This window comes from Marmota marmota, unplaced genomic scaffold, assembly GCF_001458135.2.
Source record: "Marmota marmota marmota unplaced genomic scaffold, marMar, whole genome shotgun sequence".
In the NCBI taxonomy this organism is placed as follows: Eukaryota; Metazoa; Chordata; class Mammalia; order Rodentia; family Sciuridae; genus Marmota; species Marmota marmota.
Genome location: NW_026000261.1, coordinates 6,684,308 through 6,696,712, shown reverse-complemented (window position 1 = coordinate 6,696,712; position 12,405 = coordinate 6,684,308). Strand labels below are relative to the sequence as shown.

At 41.5% G+C, this 12,405-nt stretch overlaps 1 protein-coding gene across 1 annotated transcript in view; it reads right to left on the bottom strand.

Annotated features, from left to right (window-relative positions):
- Col4a6 (collagen type IV alpha 6 chain) overlaps nt 1–12,405 on the bottom strand; it is a 281,502-nt gene that overhangs the window by 24,589 nt on the left and 244,508 nt on the right. The window contains exons 19-25 of the mRNA XM_048796881.1: nt 11,334–11,474; nt 10,204–10,308; nt 8,419–8,579; nt 7,775–7,954; nt 7,044–7,227; nt 436–507; nt 54–161 (exon numbers count right to left, since the gene is read on the bottom strand). Coding sequence (XP_048652838.1) covers nt 54–161; nt 436–507; nt 7,044–7,227; nt 7,775–7,954; nt 8,419–8,579; nt 10,204–10,308; nt 11,334–11,474 — 951 coding nt within the window. The remainder of the gene's footprint in view (nt 1–53; nt 162–435; nt 508–7,043; nt 7,228–7,774; nt 7,955–8,418; nt 8,580–10,203; nt 10,309–11,333; nt 11,475–12,405) is intronic.

The window sequence follows — 12,405 nt, the reverse complement described above, 5'->3', positions numbered from 1 at the left end:
TGAATACACACACTGACACAAAGGATAAGCAAATGAGAAGCTCTTTTCCTTACCTGGCAATCCAGGGAGGTGAACTAATCCTGGATTTCCAGGCTCTCCTTTTTTTCCACGAGATCCAGGCTGACCTGCAGTCCCAGGGAGGCCACGGGCCCCTTTAGGGCCTAAAAATCCAAATGTAAGTAGTGAGGGGAAAGGAAGTCAACATTCTTGGATATAATTGGTGATGTTCAGTCAAGAATCCCAGTCTCCTGGAGGGCCTCTATTATTCTCGCTTCCTCACATTACCCTCTCCAGCAGACATTCTGTTCCCTCAATCCCTAAGGCAGCCCTTAGGGAAAACTGTTGACCCTCAAATGTTACTGGGCTAGACTCTGCTTCTTTTGGCTCATGGCCTGTAAAGTGTCCTCAATGGCCTTCTCTGGTCTCATTCCATACCTGGGAATCCGGGAGCTCCTGGGAATCCTGATGGACCGTATGATCCAGGAATAATACAAGGCAAGGTAATTCCTGTAAATGGTAACATGTATAAATTACATGAACCCACTTAATCAGAGAAGATGTCCCCCTAGCAGGCTCTTTTACTTCCACTCTATTTAATGGGACAACCAAGTTCTCCCCACTGAGAAGACAGAAGCTCTCACAAAAAATCTTGCCATGGGAAGCTCTTGGGAATTACTATGAGTGAAATTGCTTATAGATGAGAATGCCCTTAGTGTCCAAGTGCCAGGATATCACTTATCAAACTGTTGCTGTCCAGTGGGCCACCAGTCACCTATGCAGTGGGTGTTACATAACAAGGTTTGCTAGAGGTGGGCTGTGCTAGAAGAGCAGCAGATGGTAATTGCCTATTCACCCTGCCTTAGATAGAGCCTCTCCAGGATGGGTTTTTGGGGTTAGTACTGAGGGTCCATTATGCCTACATTACTAGATTGGAAGGTTTGAAGTCAAGACTCCTCAAGTTCATAATTATTCTTTTCTGGAAATAAAACTTTGCCCAAGGCATTCGGTTCTTTTGATAACCCTTCATTTGGTATCTAGTGAAGCCCATTAATTTTTCTTGGTCAGGTGCACACATAAGTCTGTACCAGGTAAATACCAAAGACTACTCTCTTGGCCATGACGGACAAAAATGAGGACCCCTACCGCAGCTCCTTAAGTGGAACTATCAACACTGATACTCAGGGAGGAAGTCCAGTCAATTTCAATATTCAAGATGTTAAAATTGGTATGCATAACCTTCCCCTAGCAAATTATTTCTTGCTCATTCATAATGCAAACAAAAAAGTCCATAAGATCACAGAGGGGAGGTTTAATAAAATACTGGTGAACAAATTGTTTGTGGGCTCCCTCAAGTGCCATTTGCAAACAATTGTTATGCTAATTAAAATTAGCCTAACGTATTCATTAAAAGAATCCCCCAAGGTCTGCTTTAAACCACAGGACCAATAGTTCTAATGAACTGCTATAGCATTGCCAGTATTTAAAATAAATCACAAATTGTATTTCTGAAAAATATACAGAGAGAGCCTATGACTCAAACTGCTTACTGAACTGGCTGACATTCCTCTTCTGAGTCCACTTCTATTTTCCAACATGAAGCCTTGGCATTTTTTAAATTTTTAGTTATAGATGGACACAATATCTTTATTTTATTTGTTTATTTTTATTGGTGTTGAGGATGGAACCCAGTGCCTCACATGTGCTAGGCAAGCACTCTACCACTGAGATACAGCTCCAGCCCCAAACCTTGGCATTTTTATCCCACTTGTTTTATTTCTAAATCAAGACTGGGAATTGAACGATATAATATATTGGTTATATTGAGTCTGAAGCCAGACAGATTTGATCTGGAATCCTAGTTCTGCTAATAATTATCAATGAAGGCAAGATGCTAAACATCTTTAGCCTCATGTGTAAAATGGGAACTACATATCTCATATGGTGTTTTGTGAGGACCATATTAAACTGCTAATAGCACTTAGAACAGTGCCTGGCACCCTGGCATATGCTCAATGAATAATAGATCTCCTCGTGCTTGCCTTGCATCTAGCATGCCATGAGGCCTTGGGTGACTCCCAGTACTGAAAAAATTCTTTTTTCTTATACTTAAGAAGAGTTCCTGCAAGGCTGTCCCCTGGTTTCTATCTCAGTCAAGCTAGTGACACTACTTTGTAGCCTGGGAAGCAATTTTCTGCCTCTAGATCTCAGGCTTTTACAGTCATGTTTCCACAGGTGGAAAGATGGCTTTAGGGCTGGATCTATAGGTGGTCACAAACACCTCCATCCTGTCAGATACTGAGATGACAGAGCTATTTCTGAGAATCATATCCCAACTCTGTAAATACACTCTATAGGCAAGCACTGCATGGTAAGATGCTTCACTGAAAGGAAGCTTCTATGCCTGTGCTTTGCTCAGGCCTGGGTCCTCTGAACTAAGTAGAAGAAATACCTCCACAGCTGGTGTCATGAGAGGGATCTTATAGAAGACTCTTCTGCCCACAACTATCTCCATAGCCCATTGACTCCAATGTGTTGAACTCTTAACCATTGTAGCTCTATTTCTTTATGTATTACTTAAGAAACAAACTGGATAAGGTATAAGTGTCTCTGGGATGGGGTCAAACACAAAGCCATCCATCCCCAATTTATGAGCTCAGTGTCATACATTCTTTTCACATGTGACAGCCAGATCAAAACAAAGCCTTTAAAAGATGGGGATGAAGACAGGCATCTGTTCCTGTACAGGAAAAATAAAGATAAAAGGAAAGTATATAGAAACTACAGGAAATCGAGGACACACTTCCCTTCATAAGTTTGTTCCAGGCCGGTCCTATACACTGCACTACTTGTATACTGCAAGCATGGGTTATAAATGGTGAGACAGTAAGGGCTTCACATCATATTGGTAGCTGGCTTTTACTTTACATTTTGTCTTCTGCATTCGTAAATTCAAAACATTCTCAACAAAGCAGAAATCAGCCCTACCTTTGTTCTGTTTTGTAAGTGCAACAAATGACCCAATTATTCCAAATTTTCACACAAATGCCCTAATTCATCTTTAGAATACAAAGGACCTCTGGTTATAAAGATTTCTAACATCTCGATTTGTTCTGAGTCCAATGAATAAAGATCAGAATGCATGGATGATTGAAGGCACCTTTCGAAGGCAAGGCATGGCTCCAGTTAAAGTTCAGAAAATACAGTTGCTTAAGTCAGAGATTAGCCAAGCCATCAACATGCATGGCGAAAAGTAACAGCTCCTCTCAGGAGCTTCATGCCCATTTATTTCTGTATTCCCCCCAGGAGGTATGTGTTAGGGAGCCCTTGAAGCAGTGCCAGTGTCAGTGTCAGCCTTTGCATCTCAGCCTTAGAATCAGCCCTCCCCAAACAGGGGCATCAGTGTGATACTCAGGCCATAGAGTGTCAGAAACAAAAGTGAACAAAAAAGGAAGGGGCCTCTTGCCAACATTGATGTCTGAGTAGACTTAGCTAGCTCTCACCTCCCTCTGTGTCTAAGTCTCCTTTACCAACCTTTTCCCTGCAGCAGCAATCACCTAGACCAATCAAGTAAAGCAGAAATTAAAGCAAGACAGAAATTCGTTGAGGCCTAAGGGAAGTCTTGTCTACAGTCCAGATATGCCCACCAACCAAATCTGTTGTTTGGAATGTGTAGAGAGTGCTGGCATCCACACAGGATCATGCACACAGTAGCTGCTTCAGTAATAATCAGGGTGATGGATTACTATGAGCATCTGGAGCCAGAGTCTCTTTGGAAACAGCCCGTTGTCAGCTTGCCCAGGGTTTGTAATAATTCACACTACTAGGTTGAAAGGCTTCGGATGACTACATTCCCTTTCTTGGCAATGCAGCTGTCTTAGCCTAGGCCATCACTGGCAGGGGTGGGTAAATTTAAGAATGGCATTTTAATATTTTTGTAGCAACAGAAACGGCTGTAAGCAAATGTCTGAAGCTCACAAGTTATTTGTTTTTAAAATTATGAGAAAACTAGGTTTGAGGAATTATATTTGCTTATTACAGAGAGAATGAGAAAGCCAATGCTCTAAATGAAATAATTGTTTTGAAAGTCTTGGTACTATGACAAGGACATAGTACCATAGTACCTTTTCTGTAAAAGGCATCTTCCAGGCTAAAGCTGACTATAGCACTATATTCATGAGAACTTTCTGTGTCCAGGAACTAGTAAATCCTGAAATAGTAGTGATCCCATGGGTGCCAGGCACGGTGGCACATGCCTATAATCCCAGCAGCTTGGGAGGCTAAGACAGGGGGATCACTATTTCAAAGCCAGCCTCAGCAATGGCAAGGCCCTAAGCAACTGAGTGAGACTATGTCTCTAAATAAAACACAAAATAGCGCTGGGGATGTGGTTCAGTGGTTGAGTGCCCCTGAGTTCAATCCCTGGTACCCACCCCCCAAAAAAGAAATGATCCCATGGGCTCTCCTGTTGACTCAGCCTGTTTTCAAACAGTTGCAATATTTCTATTGTCCATAAGATTTGAGGGTGAATAAGGGTTTTCTTGAGGTACTGGGGATTGAACTCAGGACCTTGAATATACTAAGCAAGGGCTCTACCACTGAGCTACATCCCTAATCACAAGAGTGAATAAGTTTATAGGTACCATATTATTATTATAACTCAATTTATAATCTAGTTGCCTACAAAATGGGTTCACCTAGATTTAAGACCCATTGTTGGCAGAATAAAATTACCATTAAGATTGTTTCTGGAAAAAAAATGAAAAACAAACAAACAAACATTGTTTTGGGAAACAGAGCTGGAAGCAAAGCCATAGCTGATACCAGGTCTTCCAAAGGCAAAATAGTATTGTTTGATAACATTCCTCATAGCCTTCGTAGGAATTTGTGAAATGACTACTGACTTGGATTTAAGAATCATGAATCATAAATGTTCAAGTTTTTATCATAATGCTTATTACATCAATTCACAAAGATAGATTTTAGAATAATAAAAAATTACAAGACCTGATATTCTGTCCTTTTAAAAAAATTCTTCAAGGTGACAAGGTGTAAAGAAAAGAAATTGGTCTAAGAAATAGCCACTTGATGGATGGGAAGGCCATTTATTCTGTAACTAAATGTTAGTCTCCTATGGAGCGTTGTACTCACTATCCTAGGCAGGTAGAGACAAGCTAAGAAATATTATTCACCCTCCTTAGTTTCCAGAGACTTACAGTTTGGTTGAGCAAAGTAAAAGCACTATTTAAAAGAGATATACAATTTAGCAATACATGATTAGCTATACAATTTAGTAGCAATGACATACAGTAGAAGTCAAGGGAAAGCTTAATGGAAGAAGTATGGCTTATGTTGAACCTTGAAAGATGAATATGATGTGATTACATAGAGAAAAGAGGAAAGGCACTCCAGAAAAAGGAAACATAAGCAAAATATTTGAGTTATAAATGAACATATTTGTGTTCAGTATAGTGAAGATTGTTTATTACTAAGAGTATGAGATAAATTTGAAAAGGTTCATTGTGTCCATGTTTTGGGAATTCCAGGCTGAGGAGTTTGGAAATTATTCTTCATTCAGTAGGGACTATTCATAGCTTTGGACTAGGACATAACTTGATGACATTGGCATTTTACAAGTATTAAATTGGCAACAGTGTTCATAGTATAATTGAATGGGATGTCTGGAGGTAGGAAATGAGAAACTACTGAGGAAGTTGTCATTCACTCACTTATCCATTCATCCATCCAACATCCAAGCAACCAACCATTTATTTATTCCAAAAAGTATAGAGGTATGTGATGAGCTAAGCATGAGATAATAAAAACTTAGTAGCAAGAAGTGAAAGGAAGAATATAAGATGGGTTGGGGATGTGGCTCAAGCAGTAGCGCGCTCGCCTGGCATGCGTGTGGCCTGGGTTTGATCCTCAGCACGACATACAAAGATGTTGTGTCCGCTGATAACTAAAAAAAATATTAAAAATTCTCTCTCTCTCTCTCTCTCTGTCTGTCTGTCTCTCCCCCTCTCTCTCTAAAAAAAAAAAAGAATATAAGAGGCATTTCAAAGGAAGAAAAAGAGATAACCTCAATTTTTCAACCTTCTGATGACTATAAGAAGTGTGAAGATGGATGGAACTTAAGAACACTATGTTGAACGAAATAAGCCAAACTCAGAAGGTCAAGGATCATATGAAAATTGAAGGCATACCAATAGAGGAAAGGGACGGGGGCGGGGGGGATAGAAGAAGTGAAGGAAGGAGGGGAATGCTGGTGAGTGACATTGGCCAAATTATATTGTTATATTATGCTCATATATAAATATATAACAATAAATCCCACCATTATGTACAACTATAATGCACCAATAAAAATGTGGAAAAAAAAGAGGTAAAAATAAAAGTGTGATGCCACTAAGGGAAACAGAAAAGTTGTGGAATACAGAACAGAAGTTCAGATGAAGAGCTGTTCTGAGTGTATTGAAAGAAGATGATATTCACATAGGAAATTCATAATATATAAGCAGGACTGTCATTATTATATAGCCTAAAATCCAAGTAGGAAAATAAATTATAAATGGGAATTAATATAATAAGTAAGGGTCAGATTAAATGCAACTAGGGCCTCTGCACAATCCAAGATTCCATCAACTGAAGAAAGGATCTTCCCTGCTGATGAAATTACCATACAACTTAGAGGACACCTTGTCTAATTCCACACTCATTATTTTGATGACATTTGCAGTAAATGGTCATCCAGCTTCTCCTTGAACTTTCCCTGGGATTATGAGCTCATAACATCCGTAGGCAGCTCTGTGACATTTTCAGACTGCTCTGTTCCTCACTAAATAGAGCTGAAATCCATATTATTCTGCCTTCTAAGCTTATCACAATACTATTATGATTCTTTTCTCACTTAAAAACGCTTAAGAGGATTAAAAGTAGTGATTATTGTCAACCTATTGTCTTCTTATGACACATTTCATGGAGTCATAGTTACTCTAAAGAGGTTGAATATTCAAGTCCAAAAGTCATCTGATTCCATGACTCACCTGGAGGTCCTTGGAGGCCTTTTTGCCCTGGCAATCCATCTATTCCTTTATCTCCAGGAAGCCCACGGGGTCCAGGAAGTCCTGGTAGCCCAAGTCCTGGAGGGCCAGTTGGACCATGATGGCCTTTTTCACCAGGAAGTCCTGGGAACCCCTTTTCACCTGGGAAGCCCTGTCCACCATCACCCTAGATAACACAAAAAAGAATGAAAGTCTATCTCAGAGACTTTCTTGGAGAGTCCTCTGATCATAGGAATAAGTTAACCAATATGACCAATGATTTGTGTTTCACTAAAATTCTCCATGACTGTAGTTTATTAATCAACCTTCTCTGAGTTTAGTTAGTGGGAATGGTCTTTCAATTCTGCGTGATCTAATACTTCAAAAGGTTCTCTGCTGTGGGGAGAGGGCAGGCAATGAGCAGTATAACAACCCTTGAGGTCATAGAAAGCAGTTGAATTACGTGAAGGAGAAAGCTACTGAGAAGCTGAAACATTTTCAAGTACATTTGGTCAATTGTTACTAGCATTTATCAAAGGAGACAATGATCATTCTGAGAAAAAGATTCCAATTTTACAGGAAGAAAAGCAAAGAGCCTAAAATGTCATTGCAGAGCCAGGATGAGATGCTCCAAACTCTATTCTGTCCTGTTTCCTGGTCCAGGGGCCATCAGATCTCCCCTAAATCAGGTGTGAGAATTTACAGAGTTAATTATCCAGGAACGATCAACTTACCCGAAGGCCTGGCAGACCTGGTAAACCTGGTACTCCATCCTTGCCTGGGGCTCCTGTTAGACCAGGGAACCCCTGGGGGCCAGGATCACCTTTCTCCCCTGGCATGCCAGATCCTGTACTGAGAGTTGGTTCACCCTTCTTTCCTTTGGGGCCTACAAGACCTGGAGGCCCAAATAGTCCCTGACAAAACAGACAAAAGGGAATAATGGGGAGATGTAGACTTTGTAGAATTGTGGCACATATGATCCAAGGGGTCCTTGGGTACATATTGGTACTGATCTGGACACTTGATTACATTGTCATCTTGAATAATAACTGCCCCATTTTCTGTGTCCTTTCTAAATTTTGAAATATCTGAGAGTTGAAATCTCATCTTAATTCCTGTTGTATCTTCAGGGCCCAGCATGGTGCTAGGCAAATGTAAATAATTTTGTGGGAGGAAGAGAAAGAAGGAGGGAGGGAAGGTTATAGCGCAGAGGGACTTTAGAGATCATCTAGTCAGAATTCTTTGTGTTATGGATCAAAACCCCAAAGCTTTGTTTTATATCCTACTTTTATGTGCTTTAGGAAAGTGATTGGTGAGGAGTGAGGGACACTTGAAAGCACCCTTTTCTCCCTCAGGGCCAAACTTTGGCAAGACTTACTGGAGCCCCTGCTGGGCCTTGTGTGCCCCCTGAGCCTGGATCTCCTCTGGTTCCTTTAAGGCCTGGAAGGCCCATGAGACCTTGTGGCCCAGGCAGACCTGGTTCTCCGGGTGGGCCAGTATTGGGGACACCACCATCACAAGCACAAAATCCCGAGTCCCCTGGGAGAAAAACAGATGACATAAAATAAAGTGGGTCCTCTATCTAAGAAGAAGGAAGACCTGATATTGGTTATTTGTGACTTGAATAACTTGCCTTGGAGAGAATCAAGAGACCTGCAGAAAAGAGACTTAAATGAACTAGGCTTACTCTCCCTCAGAGTACATCTGTGCTAGTAATTCAAATTCCATGAGTCTGGGATAATATCAGCCATCCATTGAGCCCAATGTGCAATCACTGTTGAGAACCACTGACTTAAACTTAACCAACTGAGAGTCAGAAAATGATAAGCCAGGAAAATGAGAAAACAATGTGTTCTTCAGATTAGTATAGATTGAGTTTAAATGCTCTGAGATAGAAAACTTTTTTTTTTTAAATCTTGGCATTTTGGATTAGGGATATCAACCCATAAGGTCTATGCAAATATTCCCAAATCCAAAGAATATGAAATCAGAAACATTCCTATTCCCAAGCATTTTAAATAAGGGATACTCAATCTGTATTTCTCAAGTGTGTCCATGGACCTCCCACATGAGTCACCTGTTTATAAGGCAGCTTTCTGGGCTCTATCCAAGTATGAATCAGTCAATCTTAGAAGGCTAGACCCAAGAATATAGTTTTAAAAACTTTCCCTAAGTGGTTCTGATGTAGAATGATGCTTGAAAGTCACTCTCACTATTCTAGATTTAGAGAAAACCTTTTGGGCCCATGGAAATTTAGAAGGGGTAGCATTAGTTCTCACTCCTCTTTTAGGAGTGAGAACGATATTGAGAAATACACCAGCCATGTAGAGAGTCAGGGAAGAGCCAGAATTAACATCCTAAATTCAGTGATTTGCAATTTAATATCCTTTGCCCTCACATAGTCTTCCTTGAGTCTGAATAATAGAGATCAATATTGCTGAAATTTCTGAACTAGGTTAAGACCTGAGATCTGAAACAGGTCACTGCTCCTATACTTAAGCAGTGGTATTTTATGAGAGGGCACTGAAAAAGAGAGAAGAGCTGTTAATTCCTGGAGAGAACAGGAAGTCTCAGATATCTGAAGCCCCTAAGCCATCCCTAAACCTCTGCCACCCACGCCTGGGTTGCAAGCATAATGAATTGATTTATTTAAGCATCTTCCCTTTAGAGGAAGGAATGGAGAAATGACCCAAAGGCAGAAAGAAGATGAGAGAATCAATGTGGTGGAAGGCTAGGTTCATTGATCAGCTCTTCAGCACCATTGGGGACTTGAGTTGTTTTCCTGGAGTTAGTTTATTCAATCTCAGGTCTTGAGCAGTTCAGAGCCCTTTCCTTCAGGCTGAAGGTGATGATAAGTGGCTTCCAGTCTTGCCCTTGCAAACTGGAAGTGTTAAGCTGGTTAATACCCTGACAACTAGCAATAGCTTCAGCAGGTGGAGGGATTATGAAAAGCAGCCTGCACCATTGTGTCCTATGTGACCTCAGTTGCCAGTCTTGGTCTTAGAGCCCTAAATATAGCACTTCCAATAATCCTGTGATCAAAGCCCCTCTCAAGAGTCAAAATTACTTCCATTCAGATTGCCAAGGCTGTTGTCTTGCTTATTCTCCATAAAGCTGTATCTAAGAAGCTTGGGGGACAAGAAACTCAAAGGGAAAAAATCACCTTTTACTCCTTTGAAACCTGGGCTTCCTTTTGGACCTTGTTCTCCTCGGAGACCAGGGAACCCCGGTTCTAGGCCATATAAGGTTCCAGTCTTAAATGGTGAACCTGAAGGGAAAAAGATACATGAAAGATTGGCAGCTTATAGAACTCAACTGACTTGACTTGACATAGAAGGTCCCTCACCAAGGCCTGTGTCCTTGAGGCTCACCACTCAGAGACAAAAATATCTAAAATGGGGACCTCCAAGTCTGAGGCAAGGAGCTAACAAATCCTTTTGGCTCAATTTACTCCACTAATACTTAACAGAATTTTTACTATGTTCCAGGCACTATGCCAGGCATTGGGTATTCAGGGATGAACATGGTGGCTTCAGTAACTCAGCAGCCCCAATATGTAACCCAGAAAGCCCCCTTGGGACAAAAGAGAAAATAGCTGCAGGATGAAGTGGTTAGGAGCTCTTAGGGTACAAAGAAACATGCTGGGGAATATTTCTAGCCTTTCTCTCAGAATCTGGATTCCCATATTCAAGTATAATATCTAAGAAGAACAGACTCTATGCAAGCTTTCATTCATTCATTCATTCATTCATTCATTTGGTGCTGGGGATGGAATCCAGGGCTTCATACATGCCAGGCAAATACATGCTCTACCACCAAGCTACACCCTCATCCCCACCTACATAGGCTTCTTTAGTAGCCACCTTGAGGATCTGGGCATAGTTTCTCCTTTCTTAGTCTTTCAGCCCATTACACTTGAACTCCCTGAACCAGGGGAAGCTCAAAATAGCCAATTATACTTCTGCAGGAGCTGAAATGCTAGAGGGCTGAGGGCTGAGAACAGTGAAGGCTGTAAAGAGAATCTACAGAAGCTGAAAGGCATTAGGTGTTTTTGACCATCAAGATGGCCCTAGCTTGCTTGTTCCTGGATGAAGAACATTGTGGTATAGATGATAACAGCAGAGGCAGGGTTGACTCAGACAGTATGGAGCCTTCATTGCTCCCCCCTGTAGTTGATGTGTCCTCTTTTAGCTGTTTAACCTGAGATACTTCCTCAAAACTCATGACTGTTCTGTAGTATGAATCACACCTGATCCAGGTCTCAAGACCATAGAAAAAAAATGAACAACTTACCAGGTGGGCCTGGTGGGCCTGGTGGGCCTGGTAGGCCTGGGAAACCAATTCTTCCAGGAAGGCCAACTGTGGTGGGGCCTGGGTTTCCTTGGTCTCCTTTCAGGCCTGGAAATCCCTGAGGTCCTAGGGCACCTGGCATGCCTGGAAGGATAAGCCAACACAAAAATGCTCATCTCCCTACTTTTCAGGGGTATTCCAATCAGTGGCATATATGGTAAACAATTCAAGGAAAGCAACTGGGAAATCATTTGCCCTTCTCTTGCATCAGAGTTGAAATGTTCCTAGAGGATGAATGAGCCTAGCCTTTTGGAAAACTGAAAACCAAAGGACAGAAACACAGTCAGGAGCAGTTTCTTAGTGGCAAACTTGAGAGGAAAACTGAGTCTTAAGCCTCTGACTCCTCAATTTTTTTTTTTTTCTTCCATTTTGAGGCTGGGCCCAGCTGTTCTTTCTCCAAAATTCTGCTTTAAAAGCACAGGTATCCTTACAGAGGCCCATCTCCATGGAAATTGGGAACTGGTGAGTTTAAAAGTAATGTCTAAGGTTTTATATCTGTGATAGTTCCCCCTCCCAGACTCTAGCATGTTCTTTCTCTGCTTGCGACTTCAGAGTGACACAAGAGTATACTCTTCTGAAGATTGGTGCAAGGAGAATACCCACAGGATCCAAGGACCAGATAGTGCTTGAGTTAATCCCAGAGTCAGGGTCTGGGTACAAATTTGCCTTTGGGCTTTTGTTAGACTCTCTTGGCAAGCATCAACCAGAATGGCACTTCAACAGGAGAGTGATAAGGTTCCAGCTGCCAGAGGTACGCCTCTGATTGCAACAAACCTCACTGACAGTCTGGGGTTGTCTGTTCAGCTACGGTACATCATTTAAGTCAAAGGAAAGCTGTTTACCCACATTGGGCTGGCAGAGGGAGAACTTACTGACTGTAGTGTAACTTACCTTTGACCTTGGCTATGTGTGTGCCCAGACCCAGAGTCATTAGAAAAGGCTGTGAGGAACCAGAGTGGACACAGGACTGATCTGTGCAAGGGTTGGGTTAGGTTTTTTTTTTTTTTTTTTACCT